This window comes from Schistocerca piceifrons, chromosome 2, assembly GCF_021461385.2.
Source record: "Schistocerca piceifrons isolate TAMUIC-IGC-003096 chromosome 2, iqSchPice1.1, whole genome shotgun sequence".
NCBI lineage: Eukaryota > Metazoa > Arthropoda > Insecta > Orthoptera > Acrididae > Schistocerca > Schistocerca piceifrons.
This window is the reverse complement of record NC_060139.1, coordinates 694,076,264-694,098,697: the sequence shown is the minus strand read 5'-3', so window position 1 is coordinate 694,098,697 and position 22,434 is coordinate 694,076,264. Positions and strand designations below refer to the sequence as shown.

The following is a 22,434-nucleotide window of genomic DNA, read 5'->3' as shown; positions in this document are numbered from 1 at the left end:
TACAGACGATCATAAGAAACAGCAGCCAAATGTAAATTACTCTGACGGCTAAAAATCACCGCCTTTAATAACGACGGTGAACTTTGCCTGGACTAAAATTTCTCATTATCTGTCCTCCAAGTCACGCTATGTTAGAAGGGTTCAATGCTGAAAGCAAAATATTACGAGCAGAGTTATTAAGAAGACCTGAAACAATTAAAGGGTGAGAGTCATTTGTCCAGTTGCTCGTTCATGACGGCGCGAAAATGGAAGGTGATACACTGAACGTGAAATGTTTCAGGGTATCCGTTAGTTGCTACATCGAACAGGCGGTAGAACGAGCACCTCCCCTATCAACTCACTGTTGCAAGTAGGCAGAGGAACTGTGCGTCCTATGTGATTGGGGAAAAGGACTGGTCACTTCGTTCTTTAAGAGAGTATGCATACAGATGATGTTCAGCACTAAAGACCTATTGACACCAGTTTGCTGCAATATATCGGAAAATATTTTTGTGCTCGTTTATGATGACTTTTATTTCAAAACAAAACAACAGCTATTAGTAAACAACAGATTCTGTGTACATTGATTGATCTGCTCTTTAAGGCGACAGAAGATTGTAGAGAGGTCTACATCTCTATTGATGCCATTTTCCTAACAGAGTTACGCATCGTCGGCTAATATAACAAATACGTGGTTATGGAATACCGGAAATGGTTACGCATTTGCAGTGAAACCTTCTTAGCTAAGGGAACCTAGTAAATCTGTGGTAATAGGGAGGCATCGTGGGAAGCGACAGGAGAGCCCAGAGGACTCTAAAGAAATGTAATGGAACTCTAAATCATCACGATATGCTTTGATCAGCCAAAACATTATGAAGAACTGCTTATTAACGTTAGTGTGTTGGGGCCCAACTTTCGAGTGCAGTACAGTAGTAATTCTGCATGGCAAGAATCCGTGGTGGGTGGCAGCAGATGTCTTTACAAGGGTCGCACAATTCCCGTGAATTAAAGGCAGGCGGTTTATGGGTGCGTTAGCGTGCCATTGACACCGGGAGAATTCAGTGTTGAAGACATCTTCGAGAGTTAACTACCATCCCCCTAGAATCACTATAGTACGATTCTGACCTCGTAACACGGACAGTTATCCTTCTGGATGATGCCATGCCGTCGCAGTCTGGGAAGCCATCAACTATGAAGGGATACGGTAGTCTGCAGTAGTGTTCACTTAGTCCACAGTTGTGATGGTGCTTTCGATTACTATCACAGATTTCATTGAGGTCCATGTGAATGTCCTCCACAGCGATAATACTGCCCCTATCGGCCTGCATCCGTGGTGCGTTGCATGTACCAAGCAGAAGTTTGCCTGGATGACTGCGTATCCGGACACGGCATATCGACCTGGTGTACCAAGAAACGTGATTCATTCGACCAGGAGAATAATTTCCGCTGATATGCTATCCAATCTCAATGACAGCGTGCCCACTGCAATCATAATTGACGAAGTCGTTGGGTCAACATGGGGACAAATTAGGGATCGTGTGCTGTGGAGCCCCATGATCAACAATGTTCCCTGAACGGTGTGTTGCGGAACACTCATGCCTGCACACTGCAATCATAATTGACGATGTCGTTGGGTCAACATGGGGACAAATTAGGGATCGTGTGCTGTGGAGCCACGTGACCAACAATGTGCACTGAACGGTGTGATCCGATTCACTCATACCTGCAGCAGCATTGTACTCTGTCGTTAGATCTGCCACATATCACCGCCTACCCTGCTCTACAGTACGGGCAAGCTTCCGACCTCCGCATTCTGTGATGAGGCGTGGATGTCCAGTATCATGTCTCGTACTCGTGGTTTCATCGTCTTTTAACCATTTTCCACAGACGCTCAATACAGTAGCACACTGACAGTTGACTGCTTCGCCGATTCCGAGGTGCTTGTTCGCAGGCCCCGGCCCATAACGATCTGCTCATTCTCAAAGTCGCTTATGTCAGTGTATTTCACCATTTGTGATCCATATCGTTGCTAGAGTAATTCCCCATTCGCCTCTGCTTCACTAATAATACCGGGTGGATGTAATTAAACTTCAGCTACTCACGGAGGTCCAGTGTGGGCTGTAATTATAGTATGCTAGCGAAACTTGGTAGATATGCTAAGCGTTAATGTGGAACCGATTTACGCTGGAAAAAACATCCAATTTTGGCCACCAGGTGCAAATCTGGTGCTGTGCAGCATCTCCAGTGCTTATATTGAACAAACTGTGTATGTGGCGATTAATAAAGAAATCAACATTATGCCGTTTTCTTGTTTGACCTTTTCTGCCCACATAAGGTTCCTAATCCAGTAGCTATGGAAACATTTCTACACGCCTTTCTTGCATTCACAACGCCAGATTTGCACCTGGAACTAATTTTTCCCGGCGTACATCGGTTTCGCATTAACACATTAGATTATCTACCAAGTTTCGCTGCCATAAGTACAGTGGACACTGGACCTCTGTTAATAACTCACTTTAATCATAGCCACCTGGTACCTTCCTTACTTCTTTACGTGCCAGAAACGTCACCAGGAGGTGTCCAGTCTCGCGGTGGGCAATATTCCTAAATATTTTGGCTCATCAGTGCATATTAACGACTTCTCAATAAAGCAAGCACAACTGTCACCATACAGATTTTAAGAACGCCAGCGAACTAATCTGCCGGACTCTTCACTTTAGTGAAACCTGAGAGGCTTCGAGGTGTTCGACAAGAATACAGTCTCTCTCTTGCCATTCCCTTCTCCCATTCCCACCGAGCTCTCAGCTGTTTGACCTAGTTCTGGACGAAGTTACGAGAAAATGGGAAAAAGATATCAAATGTATAAACATCAGAAATTAAGGTTCCAAAATCAATGTTAAATGCTTACCCTGTGTAATGATTTGGCAGTGCCCACCAATACTAAACAGGAAACAAAATATGGTGTAGAAAAACTACACAGTGATTTCCCTAAATCGCTCCAGGCAAATGCCGGGATGGTTCCTTTGAAAGGACACGGCCGAATTCCTTCCCCGTCCTTCTCTAATCCGATGAGACCGATGACCTAGCTGTTTGGTCTCTTCCCCCAAACAACCCAATCCAATCCAAACATACTACACAGCGGCAAAGGCAGGCCACCAGATATCTCATGAGAAAATCCACTATTTGGAAAATATACATCAAAACAACAGGAAAATTGGCCAAAGATGAAATGTATGGGGAGTTTATGGGTATCATCCTTCAAATACCGTGGAGAGATCATAGTGATATTAGGGTTGGATAATAGTGTGAATCTGAAAAGAACCGTCAAACTCTAAAAGGCATTCAGAATCACATGGAACACTAACAGAAAAGTAATAGTGCGCAGCAACGTCAAAATTACGACATTACAAGACAGTTCTTTTACGAGAATCATTTTATGCATCGAAATCACTCAAACTGCAGAAATTGAAAATGAAGAGCGGAATATTTTTAGGAAAATTTATGACCTTACACAGGAAATGGAATTTGGACGATGAGAACATCTAACCAATAGACATGCCGATCGCAAGAGACGCTTGAAATCCTATGGCCATATTTATAGTATGGACAACAATAGACGCAGTAGAACATTATTTAACATTATAATAAAAAGATAAAAATCAGCTGGTGGCGAGAAGCTAGGGAAGATTTACAAGACGTGAACAGCGCAGAAGAAAACTAACTAAATCGTCTAGTCATTGGACGCTGACGAAGTACTGATTAACAGAGAAGCTTAAAAAGAAGGTTGCAGACAAATAGAACAAGTGAAAGAAAATATATAGTGAATTCTTGAAGACCTTTTGGGAGGATAGAAAAGCAAAAACCATCAAATATGAAGGTGTAACGTTCTCCGTAAGTGGCCAAAACGGAGGGAGGGAAGGAAGGACGGAAGGAAGGAAGAAGAGGAGGAGGAGGAAATGACTTGGCATACAACCATTTTACCTCACTAAAGCTGCAGTTATGTGCAGGTTGGTCGCGTCAGTATAAAAATATTACTAATGGCAGAAAAATATGAAGATGGCCAACGCTTGGCTCAACATAAACAATGTAAAGGGTGTAAATGGACGAAAAGAACCAGTTCATTTGATTACGTCAGCAACAATTGATCACTGAAACCTGTCAAAACCTTAATGTATGTAGGGATATCTGTTGGAGAGGGATTTAAGATGAAACGACGAGATAAATTCAGCTCTGGGGAAGGCGGATGTCAGGCCAAAACATATCAACACAATTCTTGGGAAATGTGCCTCATCCATATACGAAGTGACTTACGAAAGACTCGTTTGATCAAGTCTTCAGTTATTCTTAGAGTTTTATCAGTTAGTAGAAACGAGACAGGAGATCTAATAAGAGCTGTACGCTTCCCCACAGGTTTGTCTAGCCAGTGCTAGAGCGAAAGAGACGTGCTGATGCTACTACCTTGGGAAGCGCTATATGAAAAGTGATGAGCATCCCTTCATGCCTTACTCTCAGAAAGCAACGCTCCGATACGTCAAGAAATGAATTTGTTCTTCTAATTCGCTAAATGATAAGCTCCATGGCACTGGAGGGAACTGTAGAGGGCAAAAACTGTAGGGGATGACAGAGATCGGAATACACCAACCAAATCCGAGATTCATTCAGTAAGTAATGCAACACTTTTTTTTTGAAAGCCGGCTGGTTTTATGCAGGATTCCAACACAACATATTATTCCCCAGTCTTTTGGCTGCAAGACCCTATTTTCAACATGATCACAGTTGAATGGAGACCCAACGCCACCTTGATGAGAGGGTCGCTATGCCCGCACGGTACCATTCTACTTGTCTACGAGCCAACGTCGTGTTGCATCAACACCTCACCATCGTCCACGTATTGCTTCCTGAAGAGTGCACCGTTCACTGGGACAAGCAGATGGAAATCGGAAGGTGCGAAATCTGGGCTACAGGGTAGACGAGGAAGAATAGCCCAATGAAGTTTTGTGAGCTCTACCCTGATGTACGGACTTGTATGCAGCCTTGCGTTGTCGTGGAAAAGAAGGTCGTTAGCATTATTGTGTCGATGAATACGGTGCAGTCGTTTCTTCAAGTTCCTGAGGGTAGCACATTACACTTCAGAGTTGATTGTTGCACTGAGAGGGAGGACATCAAACAGAACAACCACTTCAGAGTCCCAGAAAACCGTCGAAATTACTTTGCCTGCTGAGGGTGTGGCTTCGAACTTTTCCTTCGGAGGAGAGGTGGTGTGGCGCCACTCGATGGATTGGCGTTCCGTTTCCGGTTCGAATTTATGAACCCATGTTTCACCGCTTGCGACGATTATCGACAAAAAGATTGCCATGATCAGCCTCGTAAGGCTCAAGCAATTCCGCACAGTTGATCCTTCGTTGCTCTTTATGGATTTCTTTAGGTTGGCGAGGAAATTAGCGGACACACATCTTTGAGTAACCCATCCGGTGGACGAGTGTTGTCAGCAATACCGACAGAGACGGCCAGTTGGGCAGTGAGGTGTTTGGTGAATCCTCGATCAGCTCAAATCAGTGTGTCCGCATGTTCCAACTTTGCGGGAGTCATAGCTGTGGTCTGCAGGCCGGCACCTGGGAGATCGGACATGCTTGCGCAACCCCATTGCGATGATTACAGCCGTCTCGCCCAACGACTCACCGTGCTTATGTTCACTGCCAGGACTTTTTAGACTTCGGTAAGCGCGATTGAATATCTGAGATGCTTTGGTTTTTCGACAAAAGAAACTCAATGGCGGCTCTCTGCTTGGAACGCACCTCCGTTACAGACGACGTTTTGTAGGCTTCGTGTAAAGCCACCATCTATCGGAATCTCATGAATCTTTAGGGGCTGAAGCGGAATATTTCATGACGTGCAGCAACAAATTTCGCATTTCTTCCCCGAAACTGGCCACAGAAAAATGTGTTGCTTTATTTATTGAACCCCATTGGAAGTGACGACGTAAGGTGAAATTTTACTATGAGATGAAGAGGTTAGCGCATGAGAGGAAATCGTGCAATACAGTCACTAGACAGAGGAAAAAAAATAGAAAGAAAAGATCATGAGAATGTAAGCAAAGAAACGTGTGCCCTATGAAGAGCAGTAGCAAGAACCTTGCCACCTGTTTCGCTATTCGTTAGTGTAATAGGGAGAGGAAAATGATTCTTGTATAGCAGGTAACCTGTGCCACACACCATACGGCTCTTGGGTCGCAGATGTAGATGTAGATGTAAGTAGACTGACCAGCTGCATGTACTTTAGTTAGAAGAACAGATGCGTCGGTCGTAATTGATTGTTGTTACTTTCCTGTCACCCAAGAATTATTACGGGTTACTTTCTTTAATCGAGAGATTTTGACATGTTTCGCTTCTGTGTCATGGAATCTATGGAATTATTATCAAGAGTATTATTACGTTCTCCGTGAACATGACAAGTGATGAGCATTCTTTTGCGAAAAGAATAAAAATGCTGGTATACTTGCCAATGTGGGGAGGTTTCCTTTTACAGGGAGCAAACCGTGCAGACTGCTGACCTTCGAAAATACGGAGTGTTCAGCTTAAAATAGGCCTCATGTTTCAGAAGTTTATATTAAATGGATATTATTGTTGACATGCATATATTCGTATAAGATGGGTGAAATAATGTTTATAGTGTTTGTACGACTGGAGCCGGAACGGTAAGTCTGTTTGTTGCCTGCCCGCTTAAATTGTGCCATTCACTGTTGAGCGTCAGCTATTGAACAAGTTTGCGCAATCATGTATTGTTTGTTAAACTGTCGAGGAACTTGTATTCGTGATTGAAATTTATTTTGTGATGAAATCTCATGATGTGTGTCGGCGAAAGTTCACGGAGAAATTTGAAAAGGAAGCACTAGTGAAAAATGTTGTTCATAAGTTAGTTCAGACAGTTCGTGAAAGAGGTTCAGTGTTAAACAAGAAACGTGCCACATGAAGGTCAGTTTTAACCACACACGTCATTCAAGATATTAAAGCAACAGTTACTGCATCTTTCCATAAATCTGTGTACGGAGTAAGCCAGCAAAGGAACATTTCACCTGGTTCAGCCCACACTGCAGCGAGAATACTGAAATGTTATCAGTACGCTTGCACGTTTTACGTGAGCTGAATAATGCTGATTATGTCAGAAGGGGTCACTACTGCCAGTGGTTCAAGACCCTCGTTAGAGGCAAAAAATCGCATTTTACATTAAGTGTATTTCACTGACAAAGCTTGGTTTCATCTTAGTGGGTATGCTAATGGCCACAACTACTGGACTAGGGGTACTGACAATTCGCACTCTTTCACTGAGTTTCCCTTACAACCACAAAGGCGATGAATAATAGGGTCTTTGTAGTTTCTACATCTATACTCCGCGAGCCACCTTACCGTGTGTGGCGGAGGGTACTTATTGTACCACTATCTGATCCCCCCTTCCCTGTTCCATTCACGAATTGTGCGTGGGAAGAACGACTGCTTGTAAGTCTCCGTATTTGCTCTAATTTCTCGGATCTTTTCGTTGTGATCATTACGCGAGATATATGTGGGCGGTAGTAATATGTTGCCCATCTCTTCCCGGAATGTGCTCTCTCGTAATTTCGATAATAAACCTCTCCGTATTGCGTAACGCCTTTCTTGAAGTGTCCGCCACTGGAGCTTGTTCAGCATCTCCGTAACGCTCTCGCGCTGACTAAATGTCCCCATGACGAATCGCGCTGCTTTTCGCTGGATCATGTCTATCTCTTCTATTAATCCAACCTGGTAAGGGTCCCATACTGATGAGCAATACTCAAGAATCGGACGAACAAGCGTTTTGTAAGCTACTTCTTTCGTCGATGAGTCACATTTTCTTAGAATTCTTCCTATGAATCTCAACCTGGCGCCTGCTTTTCCCACTATTTGTTTTATGTGATCATTCCACTTCAGATCGCTCCGGATAGTGACTCCTAAGTATTTTACGGTCGTTACCGCTTCCAATGATTTACCACCTATGGCATAATCGTACTGGAATGGATTTCTGCCCCTATGTATGCGCATTATATTACATTTATCTACGTTTAGGGAAAGCTGCCAGCTGTCGCACCATGCATTAATCCTCTGCAGGTCCTCCTGGAGTACGTACGAGTCTTCTGATGTTGCTACTTTCTTGTAGACAACCGTGTCATCTGCAAATAGCCTCACGGAGCTACCGATGTTGTCAACTAAGTCATTTATGTATATTGTAAACAATAAAGGTCCTATCACGCTTCCCTGCGGTACTCCCGAAATTACCTCTACATCTGCAGATTTTGAACCGTTAAGAATGACATGTTGTGTTCTTTCTTCTAGGAAATCCTGAATCCAATCACAAACCTGGTCCGATATTCCGTAAGCTCGTATTTTTTTCACTAAACGTAAGTGCGGAACCGTATCAAATGCCTTCCTGAAGTCCAGGAATACGGCATCAATCTGCTCGCCAGTGTCTACGGCACTGTGAATTTCTTGGGCAAATAGGGCGAGCTGAGTTTCACATGATCTCTGTTTGCGGAATCCATGTTGGTTATGATGAAGGAGATTTGTATTATCTAAGAACGTCATAATACGAGAACACAAAACATGTTCCATTAATCTACAACAGATTGACGTAAGCGAAATAGGCCTATAATTATTCGCATCTGATTTATGACCCTTCTTGAAAATGGGAACGACCTGCGCTTTCTTCCAGTCGCTAGGTACTTTACGTTCTTCCAGCGATCTACGATAAATTGCTGATAGAAAGGGGGCAAGTTCTTTAGCATAATCACTGTAGAATCTTAAGGGTATCTCGTCTGGTCCGGATGCTTTTCCGCTACTAAGTGATAGCAGTTGTTTTTCAATTCCGATATCGTTTATTTCAATATTTTCCATTTTGGCGTCCGTGCGACGGCTGAAGTCAGGGACCGTGTTACGATTTTCCGCAGTGAAACAGTTTCGGAACACTGAATTCAGTATTTCTGCCTTTCTTCGGTCGTCCTCTGTTTCGGTGCCATCGTGGTCAACGAGTGACTGAATAGGGGATTTAGATCCGCTTACCGATTTTACATATGACCAAAACTTTTTAGGGTTCTTGTTTAGATTGTTTGCCAATGTTTTATGTTCGAATTCGTTGAATGCTTCTCTCATTGCTCTCTTTACGCTCTTTTTCGCTTCGTTCAGCTTTTCCTTATCAGCTATGATTCGACTACTCTTAAACCTATGATGAAGCTTTCTTTGTTTCCGTAGTACCTTTCGTACATGATTGTTATACCACGGTGGATCTTTCCCCTCGCTTTGGACCTTAGTCGGTACGAACTTATCTAAGGCGTACTGGACGATGTTTCTGAATTTTTTCCATTTTTGTTCCACATCCTCTTCCTCAGAAATGAACGTTTGATGGTGGTCACTCAGATATTCTGCGATTTGTGCCCTATCACTCTTGTTAAGCAAATATATTTTCCTTCCTTTCTTGGCATTTCTTATTACACTTGTAGTCATTGATGCAACCACTGACTTATGATCACTGATACCCTCTTCTACATTCACGGAGTCGAAAAGTTCCGGTCTATTTGTTGCTATGAGGTCTAAAACGTTAGCTTCACGAGTTGGTTCTCTAACTATCTGCTCGAAGTAATTCTCGGACAAGGCAGTCAGGATAATGTCACAAGAGTCTCTGTCCCTGGCTCCAGTTCTGATTGTGTGACTATCCCATTCTATACCTGGTAGATTGAAGTCTCCCCCTATTACAATAGTATGATCACGAAACTTCTTCACGACGTTCTGCAGGTTCTCTCTGAGGCGCTCAACTACTACGGTTGCTGGTGCAGGTGGTCTATAGAAGCATCCGACTATCATATCTGACCCACCTTTGATACTTAACTTAACCCAGATTATTTCACATTCGCATTCGCTAATAACTTCACTGGATATTATTGAATTCTTTACTGCTATAAATACTCCTCCACCATTGGCGTTTATCCTATCCTTGCGGTATATATTCCATTCTGTGTCTAGGATTTCGTTACTGTTCACTTCCGGTTTTAACCAACTTTCCGTTCCTAATACTATATGCGCACTATTTCCTTCAATAAGAGATACTAATTCAGGAACCTTGCCCTTGATACTCCTGCAGTTTACCAATATTACGTTAACTTTTCCTGTTTTTGGTCTCTGAGGACGGACGTTCTTTATCAACGATGATAATGTCCTCTCTGGTAAGCCGTCAGGTATTTTATCGTTTCGCCCAAGGGGGGGTCCCTCTAACCTAAAAAACCCCCGTGTGCACGCCACACGTACTCTGCTACCCTAGTAGCTGCTTCCGGTGTGTAGTGCACGCCTGACCTGTCTAGGGGGGCCCTACAGTTCTCCACCCAATAACGGAGGTCGATGAATTTGCAACCATTATAGTCGCAGAGTCGTCTGAGCCTCTGGTTTAGACCCTCCACACGGCTCCAAACCAGGGGACCGCGATCGACTCTGGGCACTATGCTGCAGATATTAAGCTCAGCTTGCACTCCGCGTGCGATGCTGGTTGTCTTCCCAGAAATATGTCACGAAGTTCACCATCTGATGTTTTCTGCACTGTCGTAACAGCACAACTAGGTGGACTACATCTGTCAGACTGACTAATGGATTTGCGTCCATCCGTCCACACTTCAACACCTGACATGCTGTTGTGGGGAAAGTAAGCACTAATGTCTCGCTCCTACCACACATATTTGGAGGTACTAACCAACCTAAATGCAGACGACTTGTAAAAGCTGTAATTATTGGCCTGCGAATCACGTCAATAGTGATGTAAAGTTGTTCAGCGCAGCGATCTCAGTCACCAAGAGAAATATAGGCGCTTATATCCGTCACATGTAAGGAAAAACACAAAAAAGGAGTTGTGCGACATAAACGAAAGTTGTTAGGTGAGTTTCTACACCTGAAAGGTGATATCTATTCCAAGTTCGCTCCAATTGCATAGAGTGGGGCTGGTAGCGTCACTATGAGGATGCAGATCAGGTTTGCTTTAAATACACGCTGTAACGGTCGTGAGCCTTAGTTACCTCTGATATTGGATGCGGCGAGTTATTGTTAGTCAAGAATGCCTTTAAGGCGACAAAGACACATTACCAACACCTCACTGAGATTGAATGGGGTCGCATAATAGGGCTGCGAGAAGCTGAATGTTTATTTCTGCGATATTACAAGAAGACTAAGCAGGAATGTAGTCACTCTACATGACTGCTGGCAGCGGTGGTCACGAGAATGTACGGTCGCAAGAAGACCGGACTCCGGACAGACACGTGGTATTTACCGATAGGGAAGATCATCGTCTTCAGCGTATGGCTCTGGCGCAGCAGCAGTTTGAGCAGCAATTGGCACCACAGTGCCACAAAAACTGTTACAAATCGGTTGATTCAAGGACAGCTCCGAGCCAGACGCCCTATAGCGTGCATTTCACCGACCCCAAACCACTGCCATTTGCGACTTACGTAGTGTCAAGCGAGAGCTTATTGGAGGGCAGGGCGAAGGTTTGTCGTGTTTTCTGAGTAAACCGTTTCTTTTCTGCGTCAGTGCCAGCGATGGCTATGTGCTGGTTAGGAGGAGGTCACTAGGAGGAGGCCAGTTGAATGCCTCCATCAACCTGTCTGCGACCTTGACACACTGGACCTGCACATAGAGTTATGGTCTGCGGTCCCATTTTGTGTGATAACAGGAGCACTCTCATGGTTATCCCACGCACTGTGACTGCAAAATTGTGCGTCAATGTGGTGATTCGAGCTGTTGTGTTACCATTCATGAATAACATTCCAGGGGGTATTTTCCAACAGGGTAACGCACGCCGACATACAGCTGTTGTAACCCAACATGCTCTACAGTGTGTCGACGTGTTGCCGTAGCCTGCTCAGTCAAGAGATCTATCTCCAATGAAGCACAAACAGGACGTCATCGGACAATAACTACAGAGTCATCCACAAACAGCGTTAACCGTCCCTATACTGACCGACCAAGTTCAACATGCATGGAACTCCATCCCACAAACAGACATTCGGCTTCTGTACAGAACAATGCAACTACGTTTGCATGGTTCCATTCAACATTCTGGCGGCTACACGGGTTATTAATGTACCAGCACTTCACATTTGCTGTGGCTTATCTCAGGCATACATCAGCATCAGGTGATCTTGCAATGTAAATTACTTAAACATGTTACCTAGACAAATGTATACCCGAAATTTCATTACTCCACATTAATTATTTTTTGGTGTTGTGTTCTTTTTCCGTGTATGTATAATGTGTGTGTGTGTGGGAGGGGGGTCTGCAAATCGATACTTCTTTCTACTTTTACCACGTTTTCGGACAGTTGCTTCCCTTTGTAGAGCCTCTGTCCACCTAACCCCTCTGCCATCAGCATTTATCAGTGGAATTCTTTCTACATTTTAAATATTGAGACCTTTGTCTTTGATCTCTCCGAAAGTTATTTTTACTTTTCTGCTCTCTAAATCCCTCCTTTCGACGACCATTTCTTTTCTATTTCTTCACATTTTTGGTGCAACCATTTTGCTATAGCTTTTTCGTACTGGATATTGACTTCAATTCTACGTGACCCATTTTTCTAAAAATTTCTGTCCCTCCTTTCTTTCAGTGATAAAATGAAATAATTCTCTTGTTACCTATAGTTTCTTCAGATTAATTTTTCTTATATTTGTCCGTTCAGACTTTGTGATTCTTTTAAGAGATGTCCATGCCTTCTCAGCTGAACTACTCTACATCTACATCTATATTTATACTCCGCAAGCCACCCAACGGTGTGTGGCGGAGGGCACTTTGCGTGCCACTGTCATTACCTCCCTTTTCTGTTCCAGTCGCGTATGGTTCGCTGCAGGTTGCCACCTATATTTTGCAACGTTTTTGTTCTTAAGATTATGGCTCAGTTGCAGTCCGAAATACGTTACTGCAATCGCGAAAGCATACTGAAGCTAAAATTTTCTGGCTCTTCAACCACCTTCTACAAAACTCGACGTTCCGAACGCCATTCTGGGTTCAATCTCAATAGAGATTACGGCTATAGATTTAAAGAATAAAAACAGTCTTTATGGCAACTTTTTTTTATTTTTACTCACTGTGTTATTCAGTACGACAGTAGCTACAGATAACTGCGATGCACCTCATCATCCCTAAGTGGTTCAAATGGCTCTGAGCACTATGGGACTTAACATCTGAGATCATCAGTACCGTAGAACTTAGAACTACTTAAACCTAACTAACCTAAGGACATCACACACATCCATGCCCGAGGCAGGATTCGAACCTGCGACCGTAGCGGTCGCACGGTTCCAGACTGAAGCGCCTAGAACCGCTCGGCTACTGCGGCCGGCCATCGCTAAGTGCTTTAGTATCTCATTTCCTTGTACTTTCATTCGTGCTGTCAATATTCTCTTAAACATCAGCCTACTTTTCATCATTATTGAATTATGATCCAAGTCTCTATCAGTTAGGGCCAAGCATTACACTCCAAAATACTATTCTGAAATCTCTCTCTGGGTCTCACCTATCGTATTGCAATATAATCTTAACATGCAGTATGAGCACCAAGGTTCCTGTCTGCAAATAATTTGTCTTCATGACATGCATGTCGAAGTTTGCCCAGCGTAAGGAATAATCGATGAAGATTCGAGTTGCAGGTTGACACCTATATTTTGCAACGTTTTTGTTCTTAAGATTATGGCTCGGTTGCAGTCCGAAATACGTTACTGCAATCGCGAAAGCATACTGAAGCTAAAATTTTCTGGCTCTTCAACCATCTTCTACAAAACTCGACGTTCCGAACGCCGTTCTGGGTTCAATATCAATAGAGATTACGGCTATACATTTAAAGAATAAAAACAGTCTTTATGGCAACTTTTTTATTTTTACTGGAGTGACCAGTTTCGATTCTATTTAAGAAGCATCTTCAGACTCCAGAAGGGTGGGTGGTTATTCCAGTGTCGAGGGCCGGCGCAACTTGCTTCACGGAGTCCACCCACCGTTCTGGAGTCTGAAGATGGTTCTTAAATAGAATAGAAACCGGTCACTCCAATAAAAATAAAAAAGTTGCGACAAAGACTGTTTTCATTCTTTAAATCTTAATTTTAAAGATCGCTGACGATGTTTTCAAAAATTTTATATTACAGCTATAAGTTTCCAAGTTCGTAGCTTCTGCCATCAACTAACCAGCAGCCACGACGCGCAGTGAGTACGAAGACCAGGAAGCCATCTCACGTCTAGAGAAGAATAATACACCGGTGTGCAAAACTTACGGACGAAAGTTACTTTCGCGCGACTTGTCACTGCCAAGTAACATTGCTGAATAAAACCTGGACCATACAGAGAAAGGACCGCAACAATATAGCACAGAAGCTAAGAAAGAAATAAGCAACGAGATAAACAGTAATGACAACTTTATTGAAAGACTAATAATTACATTAAGTCACCCCGATTTATGATGGTCCCGCGGGCATTAGAATGGTGGAATATGGTTCTTAACAGGTGTGTGACCGCCATTGACGGCAATGCATGCTCCTAATAGTGCTCCTCTGCACAGGGTTGATAAGGAGCTCTTGTGTTAGGGCGTTCAGTTCCTACACCAGCACGGTAGACAACTGCTGCATAGTCGGTGGTGCATGTTGGCGTGTTTCAAGACGTCTCCACACCCCATAGGGCTTAAGTCGGGAGAGCAGAAGGGCCACTCCATTCGCCGAATATCATCTTTGAACAAGAACTCTTTCACCTGCGGTCGCGTATTATCATCCATAAAAATGAAGAAAGGGCCGAACGAACCCCTCATAAGACGCACATGGGGAAGGAGTACAATGTCACAATAAAATTTGCCGGTGTTTGTACCGTGTTCAGCGATTTGGAGGTCAGTACGCCCGTGTAACATTCTGCCTCCCCACACCATTAATCCTGCACCACCAAAACGAACATGTTCAAAATGTTTCTGAGTGTATTAACTGTTCCCACGTCTCGCCATATGAGGAGTCTGCGTCCAGCATCACTACTCAGAATAAATCTACAAAGAAGAGCATGCGATCTCACTCCTCGTTGGAACCAAGCGATGTGACGCAGTGGTTAGCACATTGGACTCGCCGGACCCGCATTCTGGAGGACGACGGTACAAACCTGCGTCCGGCCAACCAGAATTAGGTTTTCCGTGACTTTCCTAACTCGCTTCAGGCAAATGCCGGGATGGTTCCTTTGAAAGGGCTCGGCCGACTTCCTTCCCCATCCTTCCCTAATCTGATTGAGCCGACGACGTCGCTGTTTCGTCCCCTCTCCCAAATCAACCAATCCTCGTTGGGCCACGCCCTGTGCTCTTGGCCCATCGCAAACAGTTCCGAAGGTGTGCCTGTGTCAACGGAACACAACGTCCTTGTCATCGGATAAAGAGACCACTCCCGTGCGGTCGCTGTATGGAACGTGAGAATGCGCGCCTTGGAGTTCTATTAAATGTGGTACCAATCGCACTTGCTCTTTTACGTGGATCCCCTCTTGCTGTTGCCCAATATAACCCTAATCTGCTAGTGTAGTTGACTGCGGTTGAGCACGTCCTTTCCTCCGAACAGCAGTGCCTGTGATTTGGAACGCTTCACATGCGCGTGAAACAACGGTGTGAGCATTGCCGATTTCATTGGCTAGATTCGTCACTCTTCGTTCTTCTTCCAGTTTCCCGGTGGTTCTTCTCCGTCTGAGGTCATCCAAACGTTGTCCCCGGGCCATTTTGTAATGAAGAATCCCACCAGAGTGCATCGTGACTGCTCGATAATAGGCACACAGTCTTTTCCGTTCTTTCTACTGCCTCGTGTTGCGAACCGAGCCCTATTTGGCGCTACAGTCATGTTGACCTCATGCCACGTGACATCCAGTTTTCTGTGCACACCTGGGAGACCTCTGGCAACATGTGCCCGCACTTTCTTTAATTTCCGCCGAATAGTTAGTATGTTATGTTGTTTTACCTACCCCTTACTTAAATTTTGCAGGGCAGCGTAGTCTCCCTCTCTTCTTCAGCAATCAGCACCTACCCTATGACGAAGTTCCTCAAACGGTAGATTGATGAATTTTGTGTAATAATTCCTCTTCTTCGGAAAAACGCGAGGCTACTTCCTTCTATGAGAGTACACGACACTAGTTTTCGACACCATAAGACCCCAAGGCAGGAGGTTAGAGTCCTCCCTCAAGCATGAGTGTGTGTGTCGTCCTTAGCGTAAGTTATTTTAAGTTAGATGAAATAGTGTGTAGGCTTATGGACCGATGACCTCAGCAGTTTGGTCCCATAAGACCTTACCACAAATTTCCAACTTTCTTGCATACTTCTCTCTCTCTCCCCAAGGCAAATTCCAGCAGGGGGATGCAAATATGTACGTATGAAGAAATACCTAGATGTGGGAATATGACTTAACATAATCACCAACAAGGTTTTACCTTCAATGACCACCGCCACAAAAGCCTGATAACTTATACGCCACAGCACTGTTTCTGTATATCGCTAGCAAAACGGAGCTGATTCCAGTTTGTATCGAGCAGCAAGTTTACTTCAACTTCTGAATTTAGGCTACAATATACTGCATTTCGGTTATTCTCTACAGCAATTAACACCGTTCAACTTGTCTATTAACAGAAATACGTTGTTGGTATTATTATTAACCGAGATCCTGGAAAATACTGAGGCATATCGACAGGTTATTAAAAAAATACTACTCACTTTGTCGCAGTTTACTACAATAGAATTTGAGGGAGTTGTAAAGGGTTTTGATCTGCAGCATTTGTCTTACTCAGGGGTATTCTTCCTGATGCCTATTTTGCACACGCTAGACAAAGACACAGCAGATTCTTTTCTTGAAAAAACACAAACTGTTGCCATCCAGTACGTCCCAAACCGTGTTAATGCGCTATTCGAAGTATCCTACTATGTCACAGCTCAGTGATTACATTCCAGTATGCGCTGCCACAGATTCCAAGCACGACGAGCTGGCGTCCACGAAAGGAATGTACTGGCATCTGAGGGCAGAGGTATTTACTGTCACATGGCGGCACTTAATGAAATTTTCCAGATTCCCCACGGCGGTGCACAGGATCGGCGTGGCCTGGAGCGGCACGCAGAACGTCTCCGGGATATCACCTGAGGTCTCGCGGGAGCAGGGTCGACCTGGCGCTCACGACCAATCGATAGTGACGCGGCTGCACATCGAGCGCTGTGCGGCGCCTCCACAGCTCCACGCCTGCACGCCTTCCAACCTCATTCCGTTTTTCTCTCGATTTTCCAGGAGGCTTTGATGTCTACAACATCGAGACTGCGATGCCAAAGATCGACCTCGATGCTATCGAGTCGCACCTGCGCGCTGCGAGGGAGGAGGAACGGCGGGTGAGTACAAGTCAGCAAAACCTTTTGCTGTATTACCTCTTACAGCGGCATCTCGTTCTGAAGTTCACCACCAAATCGTATGTTTACCTCTTCCTAACGGGAGGCGACACGTATTGATTGGTGCTGCAGCAGTTTCGTCAACTACTTTCATAGCCCCTTCTGGCATATTTGCCAGAGTTTCTATGTTTAATTACACTTCATTTTTCGTACTACCAAAATTTGACGTGTTTCGGCACTTTGACTGGCATATACGAGCTTATTAATTCCGTATATTTCTTACGTATTATGTTTCTACCTCAGAAATTGACAACAATCTCTAAGCCTTCTCTGAGATATGTCACAAATCTGGATCACGGCTATTGACGGTGGTAGTGTATAAACAATGCAAACAAACCATTTCAACCTCAATTTAAGGAAGAAAGCTCATCTTAAAAGTTTGTGTATTAGATGCTCCAAAAATTCTGGACCTAAAGTTTCTGAGGAATGACATTTATAGCAGTAAACTAGTAATTTCTACATTTCTCTTAAGCATGGGAAAAGTTGCCTCCTCCTGTACTTACAACGACAAGTTCAGAGCCTGAGATTAATTCTTTTTTGCTTACGCACAAGCCGGCCAGGGTGGCCGAGCGGTTCTAGGCGCTACAGTCTGAAACCGCGCGACCGCTACGGTCGCAAGTTCGAATCCTGCCTCGGGCATGGATGTGTGTGATGTCCTTAGGTTAGTTAGGTTTAAGTAGTTCTAAGTTCTAGGGGACTGATGACCTTAGCAGTTAAGTCCCATAGGGCTCAGAGCCATTTGAACCATTTGCTTACGCACAAGTCTTAAACTACGAAGAAGAGCGTCTTCCTGATAAACCGAAACGATATTGATTCGAGCTCATTTCATCTTTCTATCGGGAAAACCTCACCACATAGTGAAATTTTTGATTCTTCTTATTGGCCCGTGCCCCGATATCGCAAGGTTCCCATACGATGTAACTTGTCCACAAGGTTCCCACATGATTTAACTTACGCAATTTTTGTTGTCAGAACGCTGTCTTAATCTACGGAATGAGTATCGTGTTCTTTTGTCTGTAAACATTATTCTGCATTATTTCGGACATAATGAATAGCATAATGGGGACTGCATCTAACAACTGAATATAAATAACACAGTTTTCTGTTGCAACCACCTGTTTACTGTACCATTAAGCTTTTCGATGGTTGCGCCGAAACATAACCTCTTTTGTACTTGGCCTGTCGCTGTTGAAAGGCGTCGAAGTTCTGCATTAATATAAATAATTTAACTACATAATTCTTCACCTCAAAATGGTACTGCGAATCATCTAATTGCTTAGTAGTAAAACAAACAAGTGTCTAACGCAGAAAACTGTTTCATTTATATTGTTTGCACGTTTTATCTAAAGTAGAGGTGGGGAACAAGCCCAGCATTCGTGCCGGTGAGACCAACACGATCTGGTCGATTTACATCGATGATAGTCGTTAATCTGGCGTAGGCCTTTCATTAAGCTGTGCTTCACCTTCTTCTTTCACAAGCTAGAACTCTTCGTTTTTTCGTATAGGAACAGTCCGTCGTGAAGCTTAAGCTGAAGAAACTATTTAACTGCTGTTAGGTGAAACAAAACGTCTATCAGCAATGTCCACTTCATGCTCAGAGAGACATGTTAATAACGAAGTCTAAAGTAGAAACATACGTCCCGAAATCGTTCTTTTTCATGTTACAAGGGAAACAGAAGCAGCTCAGGTTTTTAACTACGGCACTATTTGTAATTTTTCTTGCGAGATTTTCCCGTATACATGCTAAGCTGACTGAATGCTACCTTCATTACAGCACTGTGTGGTCATTCTCCAGTTTATAAGATTAATTCTTTCCACTGATACAATGCGTTTTGCAAGGTGAACTATTTTCAACAGCTGCATTTGAGATGAAAAACCCTCGCGTCATACATTCCCATGGATCTCACCACACTTTCGGCGGCAAAGTATAGATAAATAACATCGATAGTAGTTTGATAACAAATTAGATTCTCCCTCCCCGCCTAACGGTCGGAGGTTGTTTACTGCAATATTTACGCGTGAATTTGCTGGAAGATGGACCACTGAACATTATCGAAAAACTCGACAGCGTGCCAGCACAAGGTGCAGTTGTAGTCCGAGCCTATCTCGACGCAGCATTCGGGGAAGGGAAGGTAGCTGGTGATCGGCCACAGGCTAGGCTCGAAATATTCCCAGATGTAACTGTGTTACATTTTTAAGTGTGTGGGCACATGTAAAATCCTCGAAGAGGCATCAGATGTGATCTTTCAAACTTTCCTGACTGATCTGATGCAAGCACATATCTCGTGTTTGTCACCGGATTACACTGAGTTACCAAGCAGCGCTCAGCACTCTGCCTTCGTGTTCCTTCCGTACCAGTGACAATAAGACTTTGGAATCTAAGCTGAGTTTCTTAAAAGAGACGCTAAAAGTTGATACCTTTGATGGTTTATCCATATGTAGGGCTTTCAAACAAAAAAAGTGTCAATTAGGAGGACGAGTAACTTTCTTCTCGCTCTATTAACCGAGATCTAGCGTTTGTTTGTAGAGTTGCTGACCCTACAAGAAGAATTCTTCTGAAATATGGTATCGAGACTGTATTTTTAGTCATAATGAAATAAGCCTTTTTACGACGTAAAATGGACACTGATCATCTCCACACTGCACGAGTCTATGAACTGGCGTATGACTGTGACAGAGCGTATGTAGTCAAGCGAGTAAATACCCAGCCATGGTGCTCGGGGAATACAAATAGCTTGCAGGAAACCACCTCTTCTGCACTATAACAATAGTTTGGTAAGCATCCCTTCCACCCGCCCTTGCTTCGATTTCAAATGGCTTTGAGCACTATGAGACTTAACTGCAGTGGTCATCTGTCCCCTAGAACTTAGAACTACTTAAACCTAACAAACCTAAGAACATCACACACATCCATGCCCAAGGCAGGATTCGAACCTGCGACCGTAGCGGTCGCTCGCTTCCAGACTGTAGCGCCTAGAACCGCTTGGCCACTCCGGCCGGCCCGTGCTTCGATGAAGTATTGTGGCATTGGCAGTATAATTTCCGGCGGCAAATCCGAGAAACGTATTCGCAAGATGAATCTTGTTTACTACATCAGTATGCACGATAAATTATTCCCCATTGACTATCTTGTTTTGGTCAAGTGCATTAGAACTCACTGCGTAAATACTGTTTGTGCAACGAACACGGTGAATGTCAGAAAAACAGTTTTTTAGATAACTACACGGATAGTAGAGATTAAATTAAAAACGAGTTACTCATGTTCCCCTTGTAACATGAAAATGGAGCGTTTTGAGACATAGATTTCAGAATAGTGTAATAGTAACGGTAGGAGTTCTGTGTGAGGAAACCGAATGAAATGAGAACGTTACACTCCGTGTACTAGTCTTATGCTGGGCGCAAATTTTGTTCCTTGTGTAAGCGGGCTAGCTTAGCTCTCTACCAGCAGGGGCCCCTCTCTTTATGGAGAGCTTAGGTCGTAATTGCTTCCAGTCTGCGTGCAGGACGGGTGCACATACGAGGGCACGGATTTACCTGTGGGGCCGGCCGAAATGTTGTGACTGCTTTACTGCTTCGGCCTCGGAGACGGAGAAAAAAAAATGGTATCAATTTCTGTCGCCCTCAGTGAACAGTTGAACCGTGGATAACTGCTTGACACCGTGTACTTGCAAATTTATCACATAAGATTACTTCGCTAATATTATAAGGGGCGATCAAAAAGTTTCCGTTTTAAGGGTTTTGCTACAGCGCACATGCAACGTATCGCGACTCCGTTGCGGTCATATAAGCACCGACCTCTGGGCAAGGGATTAGTGTGGCATTCGTGTCTTTCCGACGTGCTTGCAATAAATGAAGAAACTTGAACTATTGTGATGTTATTACCAAATATGTCCAAACAGGATCAACGTGTTCTTATTCTTTTCTTGGATGCCCAATGACAAACCCTGGTAAACATGCATCGAAGACTGAAGGATGTGTATGGGCAGCTTACCTCTCGAAAACAACCGTTGCGGAATTAGATTAGATTAAACTTACTTTCATTCCAATTGATCCGTAGTGAGGAGGTCCTCCAGGATTTAGAACGTGTCAGAAAAACAATAATACATGAGAAATATTTGCAACTTAAACAAATAAGCTAGTATCCCATTCCACATGTCCCAAGTGAAATGATCGTCATTTTTAAAATGAACACTGTATGAAACAGTCATTTTACAAACATTAATGCACTGAATTTAAAATAAAAGTTTTTTAAAGGTAATACACATGTAATAGAACTACTATAATGCTTATTTACAATGAACACATTGCTACACTCAAATGGTGCAGAAGTTACATTACTGCACTGAAATTGTGCATACGTTATATTGCACACACACAAATCAGTTGGTTCTACTGACAAATTCATCAATAGAGTAGAAGGAGTTGGTCACCAATAAATCTTTCAAGCTTCTCTTAAACTGAATTTCATTGGTTGTTAAGCTTTTTATGGCTGTTCGCAAGTTATTGAAAATGTGTGTTCCTGAATAATGCACACCTTTTTGTACACGAGTAAGTGACTGTAAATCCTTGTGAAGATTATTCTTATTTCTAGTATTGATTCCATGAATTGAGCTGTTGGTTTGAAAAAGTGATATATTTTTAATGACAAATTTCATTAAGGAATAAATATATTGGGAAGCAGTAGTTAGTATCCCCAGTTCCCTAAACAGGCTTCCGCAGGATCTTCTTGAGTTCACACCACATATAACTCTTACTGCACGTTTTTGTGACCGGAACGGTGAGTGTCAAGGGGTCCTGCTGTTTCATGATAACGCACGTCCATTGCAAATGTCGTAACGCAGAAGTCACGCAAATTCAAGACGGATATTCTCAAGCACCCACCCTATAATCCTAATCCTTTCCTACGCGATTATCTTGCTTTCGGTCCCTTAAAAAAGGCCTTGAAGGGTCGACGAATCATGTCTGACGAGGATGTGCAACAGGCAGTTACTTCTCGCAGGA

At 43.6% G+C, this 22,434-nt stretch overlaps 1 protein-coding gene across 1 annotated transcript in view; it reads left to right on the top strand.

The window, feature by feature from the left end:
- Window positions 1-22,434, top strand: part of LOC124775754 (schwannomin-interacting protein 1 homolog) — an 810,951-nt gene that overhangs the window by 423,951 nt on the left and 364,566 nt on the right. Inside the window, exon 7 of the mRNA XM_047250583.1 lies at window positions 17,279-17,376. Within this exon, the coding sequence (XP_047106539.1) occupies window positions 17,279-17,376 (98 nt within the window). The remainder of the gene's footprint in view (window positions 1-17,278; window positions 17,377-22,434) is intronic.